The sequence below is a fragment of the Panulirus ornatus genome, chromosome 40 (genome assembly GCF_036320965.1).
Source record: "Panulirus ornatus isolate Po-2019 chromosome 40, ASM3632096v1, whole genome shotgun sequence".
NCBI lineage: Eukaryota > Metazoa > Arthropoda > Malacostraca > Decapoda > Palinuridae > Panulirus > Panulirus ornatus.
Window position 1 is genome coordinate 14,220,163 of NC_092263.1, and position 25,394 is coordinate 14,245,556.

The 25,394-nt window shown below is 36.5% G+C and overlaps 1 protein-coding gene across 7 annotated transcripts in view; it reads left to right on the forward strand.

Annotated features, from left to right (window-relative positions):
* LOC139761443 (uncharacterized) overlaps positions 1-25,394 on the forward strand; it is a 173,652-nt gene that overhangs the window by 6,740 nt on the left and 141,518 nt on the right. For all 7 annotated transcript variants that reach the window (XM_071685655.1, XM_071685661.1, XM_071685656.1 and 4 more), the window contains exons 3-4: positions 3,255-4,073; positions 7,583-7,687. In XM_071685655.1, coding sequence (XP_071541756.1) covers positions 3,255-4,073; positions 7,583-7,687 — 924 coding nt within the window. The remainder of the gene's footprint in view (positions 1-3,254; positions 4,074-7,582; positions 7,688-25,394) is intronic.

The following is a 25,394-nucleotide window of genomic DNA, read 5'->3' on the forward strand; positions in this document are numbered from 1 at the left end:
TTGGTCGAGGTGGTGTGCAAAGTGAGAGGGTTAGGGAAAATGATTTGGTAAACAGAGAAGAGGTAGTGAAAGCTTTGCGGAAGATGAAAGCCGGCAAGGCAGCAGGTTTGGATGGTATTGCAGTGGAATTTATTAAAAAAGGGGGTGACTGTATTGTTGACTGGTTGGTAAGGTTATTTAATGTATGTATGACTCATGGTGAGGTGCCTGAGGATTGGCGGAATGCGTGCATAGTGCCATTGTACAAAGGCAAAGGGGATAAGAGTGAGTGCTCAAATTACAGAGGTATAAGTTTGTTGAGTATTCTTGGTAAATTATATGGGAGGGTATTGATTGAGAGGGTGAAGGCATGTACAGAGCATCAGATTGGGGAAGAGCAGTGTGGTTTCAGAAGTGGTAGAGGATGTGTGGATCAGGTGTTTGCTTTGAAGAATGTATGTGAGAAATACGTAGAAAAGCAAATGGATTTGTATGTAGCATTTATGGATCTGGAGAAGGCATATGATAGAGTTGATAGAGATGCTCTGTGGAAGGTATTAAGAATATATGGTGTGGGAGGAAAGTTGTTAGAAGCAGTGAAAAGTTTTTATCGAGGATGTAAGGCATGTGTACGTGTAGGAAGAGAGGAAAGTGATTGGTTCTCAGTGAATGTAGGTTTGCGGCAGGGGTGTGTGATGTCTCCATGGTTGTTTAATTTGTTTATGGATGGGGTTGTTAGGGAGGTAAATGCAAGAGTCCTGGAAAGAGGGGCAAGTATGAAGTCTATTGGGGATGAGAGAGCTTGGGAAGTGAGTCAGTTGTTGTTCGCTGATGATACAGCGCTGGTGGCTGATTCATGTGAGAAACTGCAGAAGCTGGTGACTGAGTTTGGTAAAGTGTGTGGAAGAAGAAAGTTAAGAGTAAATGTGAATAAGAGCAAGGTTATTAGGTACAGTAGGGTTGAGGGTCAAGTCAATTGGGAGGTGAGTTTGAATGGAGAAAAACTGGAGGAAGTGAAGTGTTTTAGATATCTGGGAGTGGATCTGGCAGCGGATGGAACCATGGAAGCGGAAGTGGATCATAGGGTGGGGGAGGGGGCGAAAATCCTGGGGGCCTTGAAGAATGTGTGGAAGTCGAGAACATTATCTCGGAAAGCAAAAATGGGTATGTTTGAAGGAATAGTGGTTCCAACAATGTTGTATGGTTGCGAGGCGTAGGCTATGGATAGAGTTGTGCGCAGGAGGATGGATGTGCTGGAAATGAGATGTTTGAGGACAATGTGTGGTGTGAGGTGGTTTGATCGAGTGAGTAACGTAAGGGTAAGAGAGATGTGTGGAAATAAAAAGAGCGTGGTTGAGAGAGCAGAAGAGGGTGTTTTGAAGTGGTTTGGGCACATGGAGAGGATGAGTGAGGAAAGATTGACCAAGAGGATATATGTGTCGGAGGTGGAGGGAACAAGGAGAAGAGGGAGACCAAATTGGAGGTGGAAAGATGGAGTGAAAAAGATTTTGTGTGATCGGGGCCTGAACATGCAGGAGGGTGAAAGGAGGGCAAGGAATAGAGTGAATTGGAGTGATGTGGTATACCGGGGTTGACGTGCTGTCAGTGGATTGAATCAAGGCACGTGAAGCGTCTGGGGTAAGCCATGGAAAGCTGTGCAGGTATGTATATTTGCGTGTGTGGACGTATGTATATACATGTGTATGGGGGGGGTTGGGCCATTTCTTTCGTCTGTTTCCTTGCGCTACCTCGCAAACGCGGGAGACAGCGACAAAGTATAATAAAAAAAAAACATATATATATATATATATATATATATATATATATATATATATATATATATATATATATATACATACATACATACATACATACATACATACATAAAAGCCCATACACACACATGTACGTTTCAACATACATATACATACACAGACATATACATTTATAAACATGTACATATTCGTTCTTGCTACCCTCTTCCGTTCCCGTCGCCACCCTGCCACACAGGAAACAGCATCCCCTTTCCCCCTCCAGTGAGGTAGTGCCAGGAGAAGGCAAAATGGCTACATTCATTCACGCTCAGTCTCTTGCTATCATGTTGAAATGCATATGTATGTTTATGTGCGTGTATGGATGTTTCTGTATATATATATGTGTATATGAGTGGTTGGGCCATTCTTCGTCTGTTTCCTTGCGCTACTTTGCTGATGCGGGAAACAGCGATTAAGTATGATAGTAAAATATTTATACGTATTATTATTATTAGTAGTATTATTATTATTATCATAATACTTGAATCGCCATTTCCTGCATTAGCAAGGTAGCTCCAGGAAACAGATGAAGAAAGACACACCCACTCCACTCACATACACATACATTTCCCGCATCAGAGAGGTAGGGTTAAGAACAGGGGACTAAGTCTAAGTGGGAAAATCCACCATCTTTATGATTCTGTTGTGCCTTTTTACATTTTATTGAAGATTCTCTAGTTCATATTTCATCATTTTTGTTTTTTGATTTATATTTTTTTTCTGGTTATATGTACGGATGGTTGTAAGTCACATTGGTTGTAAGTAGGGGATCTAGTGTATATGATGTATACATAATCCAGCTGCAGAAAGAAGTCTTTGCTTCTCAGAAATGATGTTTGATCCTGTAACTAGAGCCACAGCATTACCGATTTTTATTTTCAATCTCGAAATGATTACTTTCTTCTCCCATATCTCAGAGATATATCTTTTAATTTCATTTTATTTCTGGGGAAATAGGGTATAGTAACTTCATAACTCATAGATCTTCCTGCTCATTTGGTGGGAGTATTGGGTAGGAGCATTAGATAGAAGTCATTAGGAACATTAGGTAGGAGCCTCTGCAAACACTGTGCTAGACTTGCCCTCTGCCAGTGTCCTGTTAAGGGTGAGGCGCTAAAGGCTAAGAAGTGGCACTGGAGTTCTTTATTTTTAGTAATGGAGACTGTTGCTGTGCCTACCCCTTTGAGGGGGTTCCAGTTGGAACAGATGTCAGAGATACAGATAGATAGGTAGACATTGCAATGAATTATTACTTTTATATCATGAAATCCTCCCCTCTCGCTTTTTTTTTTTTTTTTCAATTTTCCAAAAGAGGGAACAGAGAAGGGGGCCAAGTTAGGATATTCCCTCAAAGGCCCAGTCCTCTGTTCTCAACGCTCCCTCGCTAATGCGGGAAATGGCAAATAGTATAAAAAAAAAAATCTCGAAAATGGTTCTAATCAGTGTTTCTTTTTCTTTCAGCACACATACACCGATGTGACATTAGCTTGTGATGGGCGGTTATATCCAGCCCATAAATTTGTGTTATCAACCTGTAGTGAATACTTCAGTGATATATTTACTTCCACGACTGGTAACAATATAGTTATTGTACTTAAAGATGTTAGAAGACAAGATCTTGAATATCTGCTTGACTACATGTACCTGGGGCAAGTTGATGTTGCTCAGTCAGAATTATCAAGCCTTATAAAAACCGCCGAGTGCCTTAGAATCAAAGGTTTAGCCATCCCAGATGATGAACCTCAGAAAATTCCTAGAAGAGGGCCAGAAGAAAGAGACCATGATGGGAGCCCTCCTTCCAAAAAGAAGAGACATTTAGCTGAGGAGGAGAGAACTAGTAGCATATCTAGTAATAATACCGCTTGTAGAATACCCCATGTGGCCCTTCCTCCACAGTCACCACAGCAGCAGGCACTGTTGCAAAGACTACAAGTTCCTCTCCCACAACCTCCTCAGGCACCCCCAACATCACAAGCAGCTGGAAAAAGTCATCCTTCACCATTGCCTCACTCCCTTGCACCTTCTCAAGTTCCAAGGACATCGCAAGTCCCTACTAGTCCGCACGCTACAACCTCAACACCACAACCACATCCACTTCTTTCATCACCAACACAATCTGCTTCATTACCAGTCATAAAACAAGAAGTAGCAGATCCTCCAGAAACACCAGAAGTTTTTATGAATGAAAGTTATGATGAAACTGAAACTAAACCAGATGTTTCAGATTCGAGGCACATGGAACAGGATGTGGCAATAGCAGGACCCTCAGGATTACAAGGGGTAAGTATGATGAGGTCTTTTTTATCAGTGAATTAAGGAATATGAAAATTTTATTTGTAAGCCTCTTGATTATCTAGTTTGTCCAAAATTCTTAAGTGCTTATTTTTTCCTAATAACCAATGTGGCAATGGCAGAACATAATCAGAGGCCATCTTGGTTGAAAGTAATAAAGTAAGGAAAAAAATAGCATGTAGAAATTTATCAAGTCTCTTCAGGTGTTTGTAGACTTGATTCTTTAGTTTAGAAGAATTATAGGAAGGGAAGGACAAACGATGATTTCACACCAATGTTTAAGAGGAGGTGGAGGTTTCATTATGGTCAGTCCTAGAGTGGCTGATCTCCACAGAGAAACATATTAGACATATGCCTAATGTCCAATCCTTCAGGGGCTGGGACACATCCAGATAGCTCACGAGGACTGTGATCAAAACAATGCATGTAGAACAGTGTAAGTAGCGATATTTTGGTATTCAGATAGAGATGAAGAGAGGTGATAGCCAGAAAATTAATGAAATTGAAAGTTTTGAATCCAGTCTGGTTAATAGAGAGATGGAGAGAGAAATACCCCAGATATGGGAGCAGTTTTGATTTAAGTTTTTATATCTCTGATGCCAGTTCCCTTGAGAACTTCCCTCAAGGGGTGGCCTGGCCATGGCAAATGTGCCTCCATAACTGCTACAGTGCTGCTTGTTGGACTTAAGTGCCTTCTCCTTAATGGGTCACTGGGAGAGGGCAACTTTAGCTCAGTGTTTTCAGATGTTCCTATCGACTACTTCCTCATGTCTCTATCTAATATTCCAGCCTGCTGTTTGTACCTAATGCTCTTGCCTAATGTTCCTACATACTGTTTCTACTCAGTGCTTCTGCATATTAGTCCTGCCTGCTACTTCTATATGTTGCATTTACCATTTTGCCAAAAGGCAGGGCAAGCGCGTAGTGCTCATCACTGGAAAATCTAGTTACAAAGAATGAGTTGTTGGTGATGTGTTGTTAAGTGTTATGTGTGTCAAGGAGAGATTGTATGTTTATGGAAAGAATGCCAGCTGTCTACCTATGGGTGAAGTAGAAAGAAAAGACAGTTACATGGATCAGAGGAGCGCAGCTTGACAAACACTAAGTGCTGGCTCACTGTTCAGCAGTCACTAACCCTCCAAATACCCTGGCAGGTAGTTGTGGTAATATATATCCCTCATTGGTGGCTGCTTACCAACTACTCATACTGTAATTATGAGTTCCTGTAAATATGGAAAAGCTGCATACAAGAAAAAGTACATCACCTGTTCATCATCACCCCAGTTTTGGGGAATCAGACAATGTGGTGAAAGATTATGTGGGGGTTTCTAGGATCCATTGGAGGATATGACTTTAATAAACTGTGTTACTACAGGGTTGAATTGTGGTTGTGTGGTTTTAAACAAAGGGAAATGAGTGACTTAAATGAGAGATAATTTGGAGAAATAGCATTTTAGCACTTACATTTAGCTTGGTTACTGCTCCTCCAAATTGAGGATGAGCTACATACAAAGTGAAAGTGAATTTGGTCTTAGAATTAAAGTAGTGTTAACCCCTGAAGAAGGTGGTCAAGATTTTCCATTCAGTGATTTTATGTTGATGTTAACAGCCTTCATGACCTTAGCAGCTGATATTTCTTAAACCCAGCCAACCAATCATTTTGAGATGTTGCACAGGTCTGCTTTGAGAGAAGAAATACGTTCAATATGAGAAAACGAACGAGTGTTCGTAGGAGATGGGGAGGCAAAATATGTTGTAGTGTGTAAAGTGAAATCAAGTATGAGAGTGAAGAGGGTTAGAAGTAGTAGAGAGGAGAAAGATTAAATTGCCGACAGGACAGTATCTCTGAGAAATGCCATTGTTGATAGGATGAGAGAGGGAAGTTTTTTTCATCAGTGACTACTGCAGTGAAGCATATAGTGAGGAAGCAGTGCCCTAGGGAACAGAGAGGAACAAAAAAAAAAGCAAAGTACAGTGCACATAGGCTTTTGCTACACCCTGTCAGGAGCTTTAGACTTGTTGATGGGTACGATGAAAGTTCAAACCAGAAGAGGAGGCTGAATGATGAGCCACATGGAAATCACAAGTAGATGTGACACTGCAAAATCTGTATTGCTGAGCAGACAGGACTGGAACCTAGTTTGAAAAAGTAGTCGGAATTTCAAAGATGGAGACAAGTGAGAGCAGTTGTGGTTAGAGTGGTCTGTTTTCTTAGGGTTGGGCTACACTGGGTCTTGTTTCCAAGAGGAAGGAAGGTGAAATAGCCAAGCAATGATCAGAGCTAGTTCAGAAGTGCATTAGGACCTTTGGGCTTTATGTCTTTTCCACTGGAGCTCGAAGAGTATTTGGAAGACCTTGCATAGGTTCAGTTGGAGATAGGGGTGGAGAGTTGAATTCAGAATTATTCAGAGTTGGACTTAAAGGAAATTAAGGTATCAGAGAGAGTTACTTTATCAGTTGGAGTGGTATTCATTGATTGATCAAATTGGAAGAGAGATGGAAGGGATTTATTATGAAAGTTATTGATGGTGTGTTTTGGTTTATTTAAAGTCCAAAAAGTTTATTCCTATATAGTGAATAGCTTTGCAGTGATTTTGAGCTGAAATGAAATAGGAGTAAAATATTGTTGATATATACCATTGGTCATTTAATTGTTTAAAATTTTGCCAGTTGTGTATGATTTGCTGTTTCTAGTTACCTAATTGAGGATTTGTCATTGTTATTTTCTTGTTCCCCTTAGCAGCACTGCCCTCATAATTTTAGATATTATTTAGGGTTTAGGGGCCCCGGTTTTGCGAAACAAGTAACCTCCAATGATACTTGAAGACATAGAGACAACATGATTGCCTGTACTACCCATGACAGATTTTACAAATTTGTGTGTCTGAATCAAATTTATGATGTAGAAAGGATGATTGTAAGTAGATTGAAACATTTGGCATGTTAGATATGTGTGACTTAGTTACATGTGGATCATGAAGTATTAAGAATTGATTTAGGGATGTAAGAGTTGTAGATGCATATGTGTTAAGCAGTCAAAGTGAAGAAAGTAAGCAGTATTTTTAGGGGAGAACCAGAAAGAACAGTAAGGAAGTGAGTAGATCAGGATGGTGAAAAAACACAGGCTGGAGCTGGAGGATCGTTCTTAAACATTTTAACATGGAATCCCTTCTGGATCTGTAGGGAGCTTTTCACATGTGCCGTTAGATATGTGTAATTGTATCGTATACATTAATTAGAATGTGCACTGTTACTGAATATGGAGCCAAATATTAAGAGGTGCACTAAGAGATTTATGTATCATTGGCCACCACATGCTGATTGTGAGATTCAGAATATTGGTTATAAGCTTGGACATTATTACAAGCACAATTCAAATTTCAATCTTGTTTAAATTAATCTCTGTTCATTTCCAGATTAGTTATGAATTTTTTTTTTTTTTTACCTCATATATATTGTAGTTTACAGGCAGTATTCTAGTGTTTATTTTCTTTTAGTCTTCAGATAACTGGGATGGTGATAATGACTTGGCTAGTTTTGCTGGAGGTGAAGGTTACAGTGAGGGTGGAATAGAGGAACAAGGAGACTCAGAGGTTCAGGGGGTGAGTGTTGAGTTCTTTACTTTCAATACACTTGGGAGTGAAGGGTTTGTTAAAACTGATGATAATCTAAAAGTTTACTAACAAGTAATTATGAGAATTATTGACTTCACTAGTTTGGCCTTGGTCTTTGTTGAACTACTTACAGAGATATTTCTTTTTAACAGTTATCCCTCAGACCCTTTACTTCCAAGATGTCACTGAAGATAAGCTTGGTGTTATCAAACTAGCTTTTTACATAATTGCCATTTTAGTCAGTGGTAAAGTGTAATGTTAGAGTTTTCAAGGACTGTCGTTTATTACCTAAGCTTATCTTCTATATTGTTACGATATACTGTTCAGGGTTTTAGCTATGGTGGGGAACTGGTCTACCCCTTTTGGTTGAAGCCAACTGCTCCCCATTGAAAGTCATATTGTCAGAGTGACAGCCACACCAAGTGAGTGTACTTTTTTTCCTGCCCTATATTCTTGAAAAAACCTGAAAATGCTGTGATGAGAATCATCTTATTGGATTTTTTGTTTTTTCTTAAACTTTTCTGTGGTTGAAATAAGGACTTGTCAAAAGAGAGCCCACATTGTTTAGCAAAAATGTTAAGTTTGAATGTAATTTCCTTCCTAAATGCTCCCTTATCCTTCAAGCCAAATATGAAAGCTTTTAGGAATCTGGATATCATTAAACTTGTATCCAAGTTGCAGGTCACATTTTATGTGGCTGCTTTGATTTTTGCATAGATTTAATTGTCATATTCTGTTAAAAATTTCTGTGCCCCTTAGAGTCATTTACAGCATTCAACGAGCCTTTGAGTGTGAGGTTACCAACCTTTATTATGATTGGTGTTAGCTTTTTGAAGAAGGATGCTGAAAAGGATGATGCAAATTTCACCAAATTGTATCAAATTAGGAATGAGCTGTTGACATGGTAATGCAACCGGGCATTCTGAATTCCAAATATTGTTTGCTGACCTAGAATGAGATGGTGTGTCTTCTTGAGTCTTATTGATATTGAGAGATTGGTGGTTATTTCGTGTTAAGTGTCTATTCCTTTAGGATCTGATGATGATGATTAGCCTGTGGCTTGAATTATTTTTTTCTTGAATGTGGAACCCTTATTAAGTGGTGTACATGTCTGATTCATTTTTTGTTCCTGACTGGAGCAACATTTAGTGCTAATTCAGTAATCCTCTTAGCCTTTTGATGCCTTGAAATTCTTTGTTCTCATTTTGCCCTTTTCATTGTGGCTGTTGGCAGTTAGATGTTAATTTTGCATGTTGATTGTTTACTTATTCATCTTCAACTTTTTCTCATAAACCTTGTCAACTTGAATGGCAGGTGCAGTCTGTTTTACTTTGGACTTCACAGGAAATTGGTTTTGTGATGTTGGGTTATTTGTTGAACTAGTTTCCATTGCATTTGGGTAATGTTAAGTCCATCCCTTTTATGACTGAAACTTTCGTAAATTTTCAAATGTGGTTGGTGTATTTATATTTTGAAGTTTGGATGAAAATGCCAAAGCTTTACTTTTGACTGTAGCATATTCATTAGATTGGCTGATACATTTATTTGAATTAGGATTTGTTTTTTTACATCTGGTGGAGGTACACTTTTAATTCGCAAAAAAGAATCATCACAATGTATTCCTTGATGGTAAATTCCAGTATAGCACTCTTAAGATTTTATATCTACAGTATTTTGACAACTAATCGTACATAAAGCATAGATGAAGGGCTCTTGTTTGCTGCTTCTAGTCTGGTGGTAATGTGGTTACCACCTTTTAGTGTGTATGAAACTTGAAGAAGTTTTTTTATATTGAACACCTTTTAAGCAAAGTCCAAGGGTCCTTTGTAAGTAAAGAACTTGAATTACACCTGACAGATTACCAGAATTTAAGAAAACATTTGTTGTCATGAAGACTTTGGTTTCCTTTAAAAAAAAAAGAAATGTCTCAGAATGCAACCGTAAATGGATAAGGATATACAATATAAACATTGTTTAGAATGAGAAGTATTGAAGGTGGTGAGAAGAATTATTTAAGGTTAGGTGCAACCCAACTAAAAGTATTAGTATTAGTATGTCACTGGGATGAATGGGATTATGTTGAAAATCTTTACTTGCTCTACTTGTAGCCATATATACTTTATTATAATCCCTGAAACTAAAGGATTTTTCACACAGACAAGACATCCATAGAGACATATGAATTTATCAGCATACCTGATAATGTTAGAAAACTCTATATTAGCAGATTTGTGTAAACCTAGTGTAATAAGAATACAAGTGCTCTCTGAAACTGACTATAATGAATGTTGTTTGTGTAATGTGATTTAAATCTATTAAGATAACCAAGAAAGCTTTTATTATTGTAACAGAGTAATTTGTTACTGAATCATTTATTTTTTCTGACACACACACTGAATTTTCCACAAGTGATTCTTCATTAACAGTATCAGCTGACAGTGTCTATTGCATAAGATATACTAAATTTGATTTCATTCTGATATGCCTTTTGGTCGTCAAAATGATTACAAAGGAATTAAAAAGAATTTTGACGGCATCAGACCAGTGCATTCTTTCATGGCTGTGCTTTCAAGCACTCAGACAGGTGAATAATGATGCTTTGAAGATAAGTACTTTGCCTCATTTGTGGCAAAACATTGTCCCTCAAGTTTATATCCATTTCTGTGAGTGGAATCAGATGAATCAAGCCTTAAGCAGCTTGTTAGATCGATATTATAAAAGCCTCTGTTAATTTTGAATACCTGTAATAGACTTCTATTAGACATGTATTAGAAAGCAGACAAAACATAGATTTGTTTGGAATCATCCATGATGATGAAAGGTAGGATTTTGACCGGTATACTTTGAAAAATATGCAGTATTGTTGAAACTGAATGTCCCTTTAAAGTATATGCATTGTACTGTAATTTTATCTAGGTACCAAAGGATTAGAGCAAAAGACCATAGATTATTTCAAATTGTACTGTTTTAAGAACATTTCACTCCATGTTTTGTTGTAAGGTATCATCCCTTCATTTTTTTATTTTGATGATTTATAGGTGGATGCCATCAGGACAGTAATGTATTTGCATATTATTTAAAGAATGGCATCTTTGAAGTCTGTTGTTGTTTTATCTCTGTCTTTATGTGTATATCACTGACGCCTGTTCCCACTTGGGACTCCCTCAAGAGGGTGGCCATGGCAATAGCCTCCATAACCAGTGAACTTCAGTGCCAGTTCTTAGCCTTTAGTGCCTGACTCTTAACAGGCCACTGGCAGAGGGCAACTCTAATGCAGTATTTGCACAAGCTCCTACGTAATGTTCTTACTGACTACTACTATTTAATGCTCCTGCCTAATGTTCTTACATACTTCCTCTACCTTATGTTTCAACCTTATGCTCCTGCATAAATATTCCTACCTTCTACTTCTATTTTTCACTCCTTCCATTTGCAAAAGGCAGGGCTAGTGCATAGTGTTTACCCCAGGAATATCTAGTTACAAATAATTAGCTGTGTGAGTTAAGTGTTGTCAAATGTTATACATAACCAGGAGAGACTGTATGTTTGTGGACAGAATGCTAGTAGTCTATGTTTGGGTGAAGCAAAAAGAAAAGAAAGCCACTTGGGATAGAAGAGTGCAACTTGACAACCACTAAAGTGCTGGCTTACTGTGCATCCATCATAACCCTTTCGATGCCCAGGTTGGTAGTACTGGTAATATGCCTCCATGGTCATTAGATGCTTTCCAGCTACTATGTTGTTGTTATAGTCATGTTTGATATGTAAATTTCGATTATAAGTTTTGTAGGTTCTCCACACTTAGGGATTATACTGCACATTTCTCTGAGGAATGTAAAGTTCTTGTGGTCAGTTCCCCACATAGATACATAACTTAATTTATTATGCCAGACATATCTTATAAACCTTTATAATGGCAAGAGTCCTCGCTGTTTTGTTGTTCGCTGTTTTGTTGTAGAGACTGGAAACCTAAACAGAACTTGTCCTCCCAGTTTTACTGTTTTATATGGGTTGTTTTGGAGAGTACTGGTTTCTTCATTGTGGGAAAACTTGCTTAATCACTGGAGGAGAGATTTTTATCTGGTCTTCTTGGGAGGAACAGTTCCTAGGGACCTTTATCTCCTGCTTATTCTCTCTTTGGTGCATGAATAATTTTGGTATATGAGGATTAAAGTGCTATGAGTCTTAATGCCTGCTTGGGTGATTAATGGTAGGGAGAGGGATATGAATGAAAGCTATAGTGGAGGTTTCAGTGCCAGCTTAAGATGTCATGCAGGGAACCAGTTGAATGTTATGTTGTTGTTAGCAGGAAATGATATTCATACAAGCATGCGATAAGCTTTGTTGGCTCTCAGGTGGTTCTGGCAATCCAGAGAAGAGATCCTTTTCAACATCAAAATATATTCCTCCGTAGATAGATGTTCAGTTGATATAGATGTCACAGAACCATAATTGATATATCTCAGCCATTTAATAGATTGACAAAAAAGAGGGATGTTTTTATTAAAACAGTATTTAGTATGGAAATGGAATGTTTAAAAGGGATACCAAGCACACAATAAAAATATATATGAATTTATGTAAAAGAATTTATTTGTTTCTAAGAGATTTTAAAGATTTTAAGTCTTTCACATATCCTAACTTGTTGATTTTGTTATAGTAGATCACAGTTGAACAATTCATTTGTCTCTAGGTTTGATGAGACTGTGTAGAGAGTATGTAGATGCATGATACAGATATTACTATCTGATGAATGTATTTAAAAACATTTATATATGAGCATGAGGTGACTGTATGCATTATGTCACTTCACGACTGAGCAGACATAATCAGTTTTCCCACTCAATTCAATATTTTAGGGGAAATCCTCCAGTTTGAAACTTAGCTAAAACCCTGATACTACTGTAAGTAGAAAATGGGACCAAAATCATCAATTTGTGACTCTTATTTGTTTCTCTAAACAGTTTTCTTACCTTGCTTTGATGTAGATTTTATTAATGATATTCTTTACTAAGATGGGAGGCATTGATAGAAACTTTAGGATTTGGGTGAGGGTGAGTTTGTTTTTTGTGTTGGAAGAATTAAGAATAATGTGAGCTTATTGTGTTTCATTGCATAGTATGAGCAGTATATTATATATTTTTCTTGAAATTAACAAGTACATATTATACAGTGTTGTAGAAAAAACAAATTTCACTAAGGCTTTGTCATCTGTTCTTAATGCTATCTCACTCATGCAGGAAAAGGCAAGGATTAGGGCTTCAGTTGCTTATGTCATTACATGTAGCATAAAGAAAAAAGAAATACTGAAAGGCAAACTGGCACCTTTTGTCAACACAGTCAACCACTAAACCCACAGCAACCAATGCTAGCACACAGTAAAAGAGAGCCCTACTTACTCCACACCCAACCAAGCCAGTCCCCTCTCATGATGCAATTCCTTCCCATTCCAGTGACAGTCCTTCTCCTAAGGAACACACACACAGTCATAAGATGCTACTCAAAAATGAGCCACAAATTATCCTCAGTCCTAAACAGGAAGATCATGAACACCTCACACAAAATCCATCTTTAAACAGCTGGCCACCCAAACTTTGCTCCTGCATATTTGGAATGCAGTAAAAGTCTTAAAGAACTCTACTGAATAGCAGCCCCTGAAAACATATAAAAATTCCACATAGAATGCTTTGGGACCTGTTGGAATCCAAGTGATTACAGATATCTTCAGCCACATGTTACTGTACAGTTACTCTACAGCAAAATCCTTAACATTTGAAAACTTGCCAATGTAATAGCAGTCCTAAAACCTTCCAAACCACCCAACTTTCCCTTCTCCTACCTTCCTTTACCTCAAGAAAATCAAGCAAAATAATCCACTTACACCTACACAACTTGGCTTCAGAACACTCCACCACATTGCACACTGACCTCGCACATCATATCCCAGACATCTTTAATGTATGTGAACGACACATTTAAAATCTATCGTGTTGGGCATTGACTAAGTTTTTCGTAGGTTATCACAATAATACATTAGTATATGTGATGTGCTATTATTTCATACTACACTAGTTTAAGCACATTGTCAACAGTCTTGTGAATTGTATGGAAACAATAAAGTTTATAAAAACTATCATGACAAAATATGATTTTCAGATGTTTCCATAATTCCAATATCCAGATTTTTTCATGTATATTCCTATAGTAGAAAAACTTTTAGAGAAAAAGTAAAAAGTGTATGGAACATTAATTTTATTATTATTATTATTAATTATTATTATTATTATTATTATTATTATTATTATTATCCTCAAATGAATGGGAATGAATAAAGGCAGACAGTGTGAATTGTGTACATGGGTATATATGTATGTGTCTGTGTGTGTATATATATGTGTACATTGAGATGTATAGGTATGTATATTTGTGTGTGTGGACATGTATGTATATACATGTGTATGGGGGTGGGTTGGGCCATTTCTTTCGTCTGTTTCCTTGCGCTACCTTGCAAATGCGGGAGACAGCGACAAAGCAAAATAAATAAAATAAATATTACTACTATTATTATTATTATTATTATTATAATACAAAATCACTGTTTCTTGAGCCAGTGAGGTAGCACCACGAAACAGACAAAGAATGGCCCATCCACTCATGTACATGTATATATTTATGAATGCCCATACGTGCACATATACACATATACATACACAGACATATACATATATACACATGTACATAGGTTTAGAAAATACATACACGCATGATGAAATTGAAAAGAAATTCTCAGGGAGTACCAAAATTGTGATGCATATGGAAGACTTAAAGATATGTATTTACATGGGGCACTGTGAAAGATGGGATGATAGTAGTGTAATGCAAAATCATGGGGAACAGAGGCGTAGTTACTACAGTTGCTGTATGCAGGTAATGTTGTACTGTTACCTCAATGAGGGAAGTTTAATAGAATGGTGAGTCTCTGATTATGGGTGGAGGAGGACACTGAAAGTGGTGACAGTACATCATAACTTTGTGTTTGAAATAGATATAATTGTAATATAAATTCTGAATGGTGATGAAATTAGGGCTGGGGATAAGTTTAGGTGTGTAGGAGTGAAGCTGAGGAAGGTTGGTAATGTAGGTCAGGATATATCAGAAGTCAAAGCAGTAGGGATGGGTAGCTTGCATTATTTTGTTGGCCTGAGGAGGCTAAGAAAGGAACAAAGATGTGAGGATATGTGGTGTAAAGAAATGATTAGAAAGCATGTGGATGAGTATTTGCAGAAGGTATTGCCTTGTTGAATATATGTCAGATTGTTGGTTGGTCAAGAAGAATATGAGGCAGGTAGATGCAGTGAAAGAATTAATTAAAGCTAAGGATTTTTTAGATAAAGATGCCAGAGGAATTACTCAGGGTTAGAAGAATTAAGATTATTTTGTGTATATCCTTGGTGTGAATGGAGATGTTGATCTCACTTGAATCATCTTGGTGTGAAAAATGAAAAGTAGTACTTATATCAGTGCAAAAGTTCATATTTTCATTTCAGTATGAGTCAAGGATATATATGAGTGATTAGATGCATATTTTTTGATTGTAGATTAAGTAATTTTTGAAGAATTTTTGGTAATGTCCAAATAATATGATGCATGTACAGTTTTATGACCCACCCTGCTGTAAGGTAGGTTAAGTAGAAATGTAGGATATAGAAAAATTTATATTTTTCTTGCTTTGATTATAATGTATTATAAAAGAATTGCAAAAGAGTGATATTGGTCCCATTTAACAAAATTGATTAAATATTTAGTGATTATATGTCCTTTTGTGCTGCTTAGGCTTCTTTCTCAGCACTAGTAGATGCTATTGATGTCTTGATTGGCAAAAAAGCAGAATCCTGAATGAATACAGTTGATTCTGTTCCTAATATGTTGTTTATTGCAAGTATTATATATTTTTTTTAAGATTTTAGTCATGTTTTAACTTCAGCTCAAATGGAGTCTGTTAATGCTTATGATTTAATGAAAGAAGGTATTTGACAAAAAGGAAATATTAGTACCAAGGTTGAAAGAATTTTCCAGACAGAAGCATTATATTTTTACTTTCAAGACGGGTGAACATGCGTCTAGTTAACACATAAACTTTTATCTTTGAGTTTTCACCATTGCCATAAGTAAAAACTTTTTATATCATCTTTGGCCCGTAAATGGATGGGAATGTTTGTTTACAGGGCTACTGCTTGTAGCCATTATGTGATAAATAACAAAAAGATGTTGTGGAATGAATATATGTCTGTTTAGATGAGGACTCTGCAAGACTCATCATTATACATCACATGATCTGAAAGGGAATAAGTTTGCATTACAGTGCAGCCTTCCTTTGTATCATGGATTCATCTACAAAAATTTTCTATTGCATCTTGTTCCTCTTCTTCACTGAGTGTTGGAACCTTTGGGTAGACATGGTTGATACTTTGGCATTCATGAAATTATGCAGAGAACTGGCCACTATTGTGTATAGGTGTTTGATGGAGCTATTCCAAATGATGGAAGATACCATCCTATTTAGCAGCACATGATGTAGAGGCATTGACATCATGGGAATCACTCAAGATTGGCTTCTTAAAACAGTATTATAACATAAGTGAAAACTTTTCTGGCACTCTGATTACTGGAAACACTAAGAAGTATTAGCATGTTAATCATGTTTTCATAATTCTTGGTTTATATGCATTCTAGCACACACGCTGTCTCCTAGCTTGACACCTTGAAATCAACATATTTTCTCAATTTTCATTAGTTTTGTAAACAGCTATAGTTAATGTGAAATTAATGTACAACGATGATACTCTGCATGATATCAGTGATACATTTGATTAAACTGAAGCTCCAATATATTCTTGTCTTAATTAAATCATATTAATTTCTTCACAGAAGTTAATAATTCATTGGTTTGCATAGAATTTGAAAGGATATAGGTGAGAGTGAAATATAATAGACTAACTGAAATTGGTAACATGCATAACTGTATTGATGGATATATTTAACCTTTTCAGTGCCATCAACGCATGATACAATGGCTGTTAGGAATGCTCTCACCATTTATCATATCTTTTATTTTTCCTGCCAATTTTTGAATTTATATATTCACATTGGCTAAGGAATAAGTTTACATGTGTTGGCAGCAGCAATAAATCACTCATTGAAACAAAAGTAGTTGAGTTACCCCTGAAACATGGCAATAGGTTTTAGCGTTTTGTAGGATTGCTACAGCTGAAAGTGGCTGTTGACAGGTTATGACATAAACACAATTTTTTTAGGGATTTGTGTGACATAGCTAATAAGGATGAATGCAAGAAACTAGGATCTAAGACAGTGATGACTGTGCTATGGACTCATCAGAAATACATTCACAGAATCTGAGCAAAGAAAGTGCTGTCATGAATGTGTACATTTTATTGGGAAAGAATAGAGCCCCTATAGAAATGTGTATTAACATTTTTTAATGATGTTTGAATTGCCTAGTGCTTTCTCATGGCATATATCACCCGTAGTTTTATTCAGTTTGTAGAAGAACTAACTAAATTCACTTACATAGAGATAATGACGGAAGGATTTAATGTATGATTTGACCTCTCAACCATTTATACATATCAGGAAATCATGGAGAGTGATTCAGTATATAATGATGAGGAAGATTCAGTCTCAAAACATAAATAGTTACGTGAGAAGGAGGAACACATATCATTGTCATTAGGGTTGTGCTCTGGATTTGAATAGCAAAAATACACCAAGTTTTAAATGCATTGGTGTTTTACTGAGGTATGAATGACTACGATGTACTGGTTTTAAATGGCTGTGGCTATTTAGATGACTTGTGCTGTATTTTTTCAACATTTTGAATTTGGGTAATTTTGCCTATCTTAGTGAGACACTTTTTTGCTCCATGTGCTTAAGGGATTGAGTTATGTGTAACTTAAACTGCCTTTGTTAAAAAGACAAGCCAGCATCCACCATCAACATGCATCCTTTTCAGGCTTTGTTGATATTCCAGTGTTTGAAGGTAGATGGTTTTCTATTCTACCCATTAAAAACCCAAAAAATTACATATCCTTGAGATTAAAATAACTGATGTTTATATTGAAATTGAAGTACATATACACAATTGTAATATCAGCATTGATGATTATTATAATTGTATAGTTTATTCTCTGTGAGATACATTTACAGAATTTACAAATTAATGCACCAGTCAGAATAGATGAAAGTACAAAATTTACATGTAATCTGTAAGGTTACAAGGGTCATGGCTGATGGATGATGTTTCATTCCTGAATAGGCAGACTACTGTGTTATGCACCTATTTTTCCCCTTGCCAGCATCTTCAGTAACCTCATTCCACCCCATCCCTTGCATGATTGTGTCTTAGACCCATGTAAGAAACTGAAAATATATTAGAGAGTATAAACCACACAACAACAGTTACTATAACTGTAGAGTATATGAGGTTTGTTTTGGTTGGCTGATCTACTTGTATCACAGAAGATTAAGTACAAACTTTGGTCCAGTTGCTGTCCAGGATGAGTGATGTTGAGAGTGATGAGTGTGACTGTAAAATGTGAAGTATTTGACTGTTAAATGTGAAGTATTTACACACTGCTTGGACACATTCCTTTTAGGTATATACTGTCTGGCTTTTGAAAATATGAGGATCCAACTTTTGTTTATGATTTGATAATTCTGATTGGAGACATTTTCCTCTATTGTATTTCCTAAACTGCTCATTACATAGCAATAAAGCTATGTAATATATATCATAAAAACCACATCAAAAGAGTTATCTAGTATACTTTTACATTATTAAGGATTGGTAAGAAATGCTATATTTTCATGGTTATCAATATATTATTTCAGACAGGAATAGGTTGTACAGGCAAACATGAAATTCTACATACACTTGTCTTCCATGTCAATATTAACATTATAGAAATATATAGAAAATTAGTTATATATTTATATATAGAAATTATAAGTAGAGCATCTGACAGCTGAAAAGTTTAGGGCCAAGTGGCTTCCATTAAATAGATAATTACAAGGAGCATATATCAGGATGTGCTAGGTGTGTGCTGCACACCCACAAAGTCATGAAATGATGGTTTGAAACTCTCAACAATGGTTTTGATGCATTAGCACTCATTGTTTAAGCTAAACAATGTTTTAGATGCAGGAACACACATTGTTGACCATATTTCTCACCCCTTGGCTTTCCTGTTGGCTAATGGTAGCTGCAGTTGAACTGAGCACTAACACACACTAAGATGTAAAGTATGATACAATCCCGGATGTACCCATAGGAAGGGGATTGGAGTCTTCAATGGCTGAAAGGTACGTGGTGAGCCAACATCACCCAGCTTGCCTCAACTGGAATATTGTTCCATGCTTTATTTCCATCTAGTGGAAAAATGTATTTCTATTTTATTTGTTTTAAGTTGTCATTGTTTAAAGTTAATTGTGGATTTTAGACACTTTGATTTTTACTCTTGTTACACATGGTAAATACTGAGGTGTTGAAGAAATAGTAAGTGCAACATTTTCAACCCAAATCTATTAGAATAAGCTGAAAGTTGTGAAGAAAGGTTGCTCTTGACTGGGGCATCCAAATTTACTCTGTAAATATAAAAACAAGGAATCTAAATATACAAAGCACTTTTCTACTCCATAGTGTGTAAAACTAGAATGAATGACTTCTTGTCAAAAGCAGTATGAACTTTTCTGCTGTCTCAGATTACAGTTCTGAAAAGAGAATGGTATGTAGATTAAAAATTGGTTTTCTGATCTCAACCATTTAAACAACACTACAGAAACATGAGAGATGTCATTTACATGTTCAGTCTTTTCGGATCTTAAGATGTTTGTTAAACAAGGGATTGACATGATTGATACTTGTTCACAGAACTATTAGACTCATCATGACTTCCCAACAGAAGCTTGTTGTATGTCGTGTACCAAGACAAGAGCTTCCATTACGATGTTATGGTGAGTTTAGTAGTTCAGTGAATGAGCATGATTATACAGAATCATTGAATGTACTTGGAGATTCATTCTCATTTAGATACTCATTTAAATGAACTGTGTTTTAGAAATTTCTCCAACTCTGTTGAAGGACAGTCAAAGCTACATCATCAAAAGTTGTTGAAGATTTTATTTAAAAAAATGATAAAATTCAGCAACATTTGTTGTTATAAATGAAAGTTTAAGTGTTGTGTCAAAATCAAAGCGCAGCAGTTTTGCATTTTGTTCGTAAAGACAAAATACACCAAAGGTTCATTGTATTTACAGATGTAAGTGCTGATAGAACCTCTGGTAGTCTGGTCAGTCTTGACATTGCAGCTCGGTAATTTTCAATTGAAAGCAAATTGGTTGGACAGACCTCTAATTATGTTCTAGATTCTGAAACGAATGTATTTAAATTAGTATTGTTTTGACAGGAAATAATCTTAGGTGCAGATTGAAATAAGTTTGTAACAGGCTGTTGTGATTTCAACTCAGCCAAGCAGTACTGCTGCAGCAAAACTCCACTTTTTATGTACTAAGACATGAATGCTTGCTATCAAAATTTGTGACTTCAGTTTATTTTAAATTGAAAACTTACAAAAATAAGATAGAAGATCCTTTGTGATGACTTTGTAACAATGCTTACATCACAGAAAAGAAAAGAAGTAATGTATGAAAGGGATGGATAAGTGAAATATTAGATATTTTGACAAAATTACCTATGCATCTCTCTCTCTCTCTCTCTCTCTCTCTCTCTCTCTCTCTCTCTCTCTCTCTCTCTCTCTCTCTCTCTCTCTCTCTCGTATGCACCAGTTTAAAAGTATGCCATTTAGTTACTAACATAAGTTTAAGCTTTTCCATGTTGTAATGTTCAGCACACTATCTTTCAGTATCTGCCACATGCCATGGATAATTACTTTTGTCAAGGAAAGCATATGATAAACCAATGTACTCTGCTTATTTTCTGTGAAAATCTTGGCCAAAAAGAAATCGCATATAGCAAGCCAGTAAACCCATGACCCATACCTAGTCCACCCATCAACTTTCACTTAAGGTTTGGTACACTTTCCCCCATCCACGCCAGCATAGTGGCAAATTTTGACCACATAAAATGAGGAACTGGGAGGTTCCTTTAAGATTAGCAAAGTTGAATATAGTGATCCTGCATGAAGTCAAGGATGGTTGTACTTTTTTCATTTGTTATTTTTTTGAGGTAGTGCTGGGAACAGATGAGAGAATGGCTTCATTCGCTCACATACACTGCTTAGATGTCATGTAGAATGTGCTGGAACTGCTTTCTATGCACAGTCAGGTCCTGCAAACCTTTCTGTGGTTTTCTCTGCTTCATATTCCCTGGTTCAGCCATTTGGTAGCATGTCGCTCCTTTCCTGTATACCCCATAACTCCAGTTCACATCCCATACATGGCTTACACCCTCCTGCACATTCAGGCTCTGATCACTCAAAGCATCTTTCACTTGATCCTCCTGTCTCCAGTTTGGTCTTCTACTTCTTGTCACATCAATTTCTAACACATTTATATTCTTAGTCAGCCTCTTCATGCATCAAACCAAGGTTCTTTTCACATCCATTTCTAACACATTTATATTCTTAGACAGCCTCTTCATGCGTCCAAACCATTTCAGCACACCCTCTTCAGCCCTTCATATTACTACCACACCTCTTTCATGCCCAATCATTACTTGATTGACCAGGTTGGAATAAGGAATCTTATTGGGAAGGAACAAAGGATATATATCAGAGGTTCTTTCTAGAAACTGCTCATGGCAAATATTTGAATAGCATTCATGTATATGGAGAAGGCAATATTTATCAAGCTTTTCACATTCTACTTTAGGCCAAAACCAGAATACAAAATTTGGTTAGTGCACCTGAAGCAACACAAAAGAACTGAAAAAGGTCCAGAGGAGGGCAGCAAAGATGTTACTAGAATTAAGAGCCGAGTTACAAAGAAAGGCTAGTGGCCTTAAATTTATGTTTCATGGAAAGGAGATTAGAGTTGATTTGAACACAACCTTTTAAGTTTTCAAACCAGATTATGACATTGACAGTGAACAGTTCTAAAGATGGAGGGATAAAACAATCAGAGGTCATAACATGAAATTAAGCTAAAAGCTTGTTAAGGAAATGTAAAGGTGCACCTTTATAGTTTTAGATTGCTGTATGATTGAAATGAATTAAAACAGAATATGGTTAATGCAGACTGCATGTAGAAGATAGAAGGTTGTTTGAAAGAAAATGTTTTAGATGGGACCCCATGATTGTAAGATTCCATGCATGCATATTACAAATAGGTAATGACAAATAGATAATCAAATTAAAGAATGTTTTCAGGGTGGAAGTCACTATAGCCCGAACACTCCTGGGATGGAATGGGGAAGAGGTTTTAGAAAACAGATATTTTGAAGAGACAGTAACAGAATACTAAGAGTTCTTGATTCATACAAGGCTAAGGGTCCTGATGAAACAATGTGCTGAAAGTGTGTGCAGTGTGCAGATACACCTAATAAACCTCTTTGAATACTATTCAAGATACCTGAGTGCCAAGGATATGTAAAGGGATTAATATCATACTTCAAGTTAAGTAATGAGACCAAAAACAGGCAGTGAACTACAGACCGTTCTCACTGAAAGGTGTCATCTGTAATGTTCTAGAAAAGATGATAAGAACGCAAATAGATGACTTTCTATTGAAAAATACCAAGGTGAGGGACAGCATGGTTATAGGGAAAGGAAGTCATGTGTAACAGACCTCTTAGATATTACAAATGAGTGAGCTCTTTCTAAGGCAAAGAATAAAGTTGGATGGATTGTTTGTACCTTGACTGTCAAAAAGTATTTTGACACTGTGCTGCATGGGAGGCAGATGAAGAAGCTGAATCACTTAGCAGGAATAAAGGAAACATCTGTGACTAGATTATCTCAGTGGAAGGGACCAAAAGACACACATCAGAGGATCCTTCTTTAAATGGGTTGATGTGACCAGCAGAGTGCCACATGATTCTGTTTTGGGACCATTACTCTTCTTGATATATGTAAATGACTTCCTTAAAGGTATGTACTCCTTCCTGAATATGTTTGCAGATAATGCATAGGTCATGAGGGAAATGAAAAGTAAGGAGTATTGCATCTACTTACAAAGGGAATCAGTCAGACTCCAAAGTTGGTCAGTTATGACACATGGTTAATGAAACTTAACCTGAGCAAATGTAAATAATGCAGGAAGGACAGGATGAAAGAAGGCCTCTATATGATTATTCTCTAGCTGGAAATAAGTTTCAGGATTCTTCGTGTGAGAAAGGCATAGGAGTCGATATCATCTCTAACTTGTCACCAGAGTCCCACATTGAGAGAATAGCAAAAGAGAATAAGTATTTTCTAGTAAATATAAGAAAAGATTTTAGGTATATGGATAAGGAAATATTCAACTACCTGTTCGTGTCCTACACAAGGCCAAAACTAAAATATGCTTCTCAAGTTTGGTCTCCTTAACTAAAGAGATGGCTTCAGCTGTGGCAGTGGGGATTTTCCTTTCCCTGGTAGGTTTAACCATGCTGCAAAGGTCAAGCTTGAGCTCAGATGAACACTTGTAGGCTATTTTCTCTCTTATACTTTTCGTTCTTCCCTTCTTTGTCAAAACTGAAATTGGTCAAATGTTTGAGTTAAGATAAATTTCTAAGATAGAATATTCTGAATCGTATTAAGTGCTGAATTAGCCTAAGATGCTCCGGTGCTTGGCTTATAAGCCCAAATTCTGTAATCCAATCCAATCCCTTTACTAAAGAATTTACCTAAAGAAGCACTAAAATTCAATAGAGGAGGGCAATGAAGATGATACCAGAATTAAGAGAGCTGACTTGTGTAGAAAGATATGTTGAACTTGGAAGAGAGAAGAGTGAGGGACAACCTGATCACATCCTTTAAGCTTTTGAAATAGGTTGATGTAGACAGTGAATGGTTCTTCAATAGATGTAGGAATAGAGCCACCAGAGGACATAGCATGAAATTAAGTTGTATTATAGAAGAAATTATTCAAGAAATGGGCCCCAGAAGACAATGTTTAAGAAAAGGAGTTGCTTGAATGTAAAAAACTGAACAGTACTTAGAGGTAATTACAGATATGTATTAATACGCACACACTGACACACGCACTGTAGGGAAAAGTACATAGTTGTGCTAATATCACTTAATCTTCAAAAAATGCAGTTACCTGAAACAGATATACAATGATAGTAATGAAGAAAGAGTTAGGGTAGTATGTAAAACTGTAAAGCACTCGTGCTTCTCAGAGATGGTAAAGTACCTACAATTTGGATTCTCATGTTATGGAGTTATGCAGACACAAGTTTTTAGAGTATATATGGGAAAATTTCCTTTGCCAACATGTTATTAAGCCTACTAGAATGAGAGGGACTGTTAAACATCATATGTAGACATCAGTTTTATACATAATAGAATGAATATTGAAAATATAATGTATGATACATAAGTTGGAAAAAGTGTTCATGTCATGCACAGGTTGGATCTTATGGTGAATAAGGATGTTAAAAGATATAAGACAAGACATGAGAAGAGATATAATCATGAAAACTACACAGACCTCAACAATTTCAAGAAAATATTGACTAGAAGATTGAGTGTTATTAATAAAAACTAGGGTTTTTGGAGTGAGGTTTTGTGAAATTTACAATGAAGGATCATGGGTACTTCAAGCCTCAAATACAGAGGGAATGGTAAGAAAGATGAAAGCATAAAAGTTGTCAGAAACAAATGAGCTTCATGATATGTAATTTTGAAGATTTAGAAGGCGTCCCAGCCAGCCAGCATTTGTAAGATATAAGCTCGCAAGGGATGAGTACAGCAGGATAAGTAAGGAAGAGCAAAATAAACTTTGAAAAAGAATAGTGGACGTTAGGTGAAAATCCAAAACTTTCAATAAAATCAGAGTCTTGCCAGTTACAGAGCAGCTGATCAGACAAAGGGAAGAATTTTAGAAGTTGATATAAGGATATGTTAGGAACTGAATAACATTCAAAAGTGTTTTCATTGTGGAGGACACTGTAGCCTCAACACCAGTGAGAGTGAATGGGGAAGAAGTTTTAGAAATTATTGAGATATCTAGAAAAGATATTACCTGAGTATTAAAAGGTCTTAACTTATACAGGGTGTGTGGCCCTTTTGAATTTCACCATATGTGCTGAAGATATGTGCATGATATGGTAGATAAACCACCTGAAATACTCTCCAAGATGGCACTGGAAAGAGGTAAAGTGCTAAGGGAATGGAAAAGAGTAAACATTTCTATAAGGATGGAGACCAGTACCAGGCATTGAACCTCAGACCAGTCTTTTTGAGTGAATATGTTGTTTAATGACCTTGAAAAGATAATTAGAAAGCAAGTGGATTACTTTCTTTAAGGAGAAATGCTTAGTGATTTACGAATCAACAGGATGATGTTGACGGTAAGTAGCTCCTCAAAAGAAATAATAGATTTACCAGAAGCCATGATCAGAAACTGAGAAGAGGATGGTTAGAAAGGATATGAAAAAAAGATTGGTTGGAATGACCTGTGTAAGCAAACTCTGACTGCTGGCAACTTACAAAAGAGTAAGATTCTTCTTGGTAGA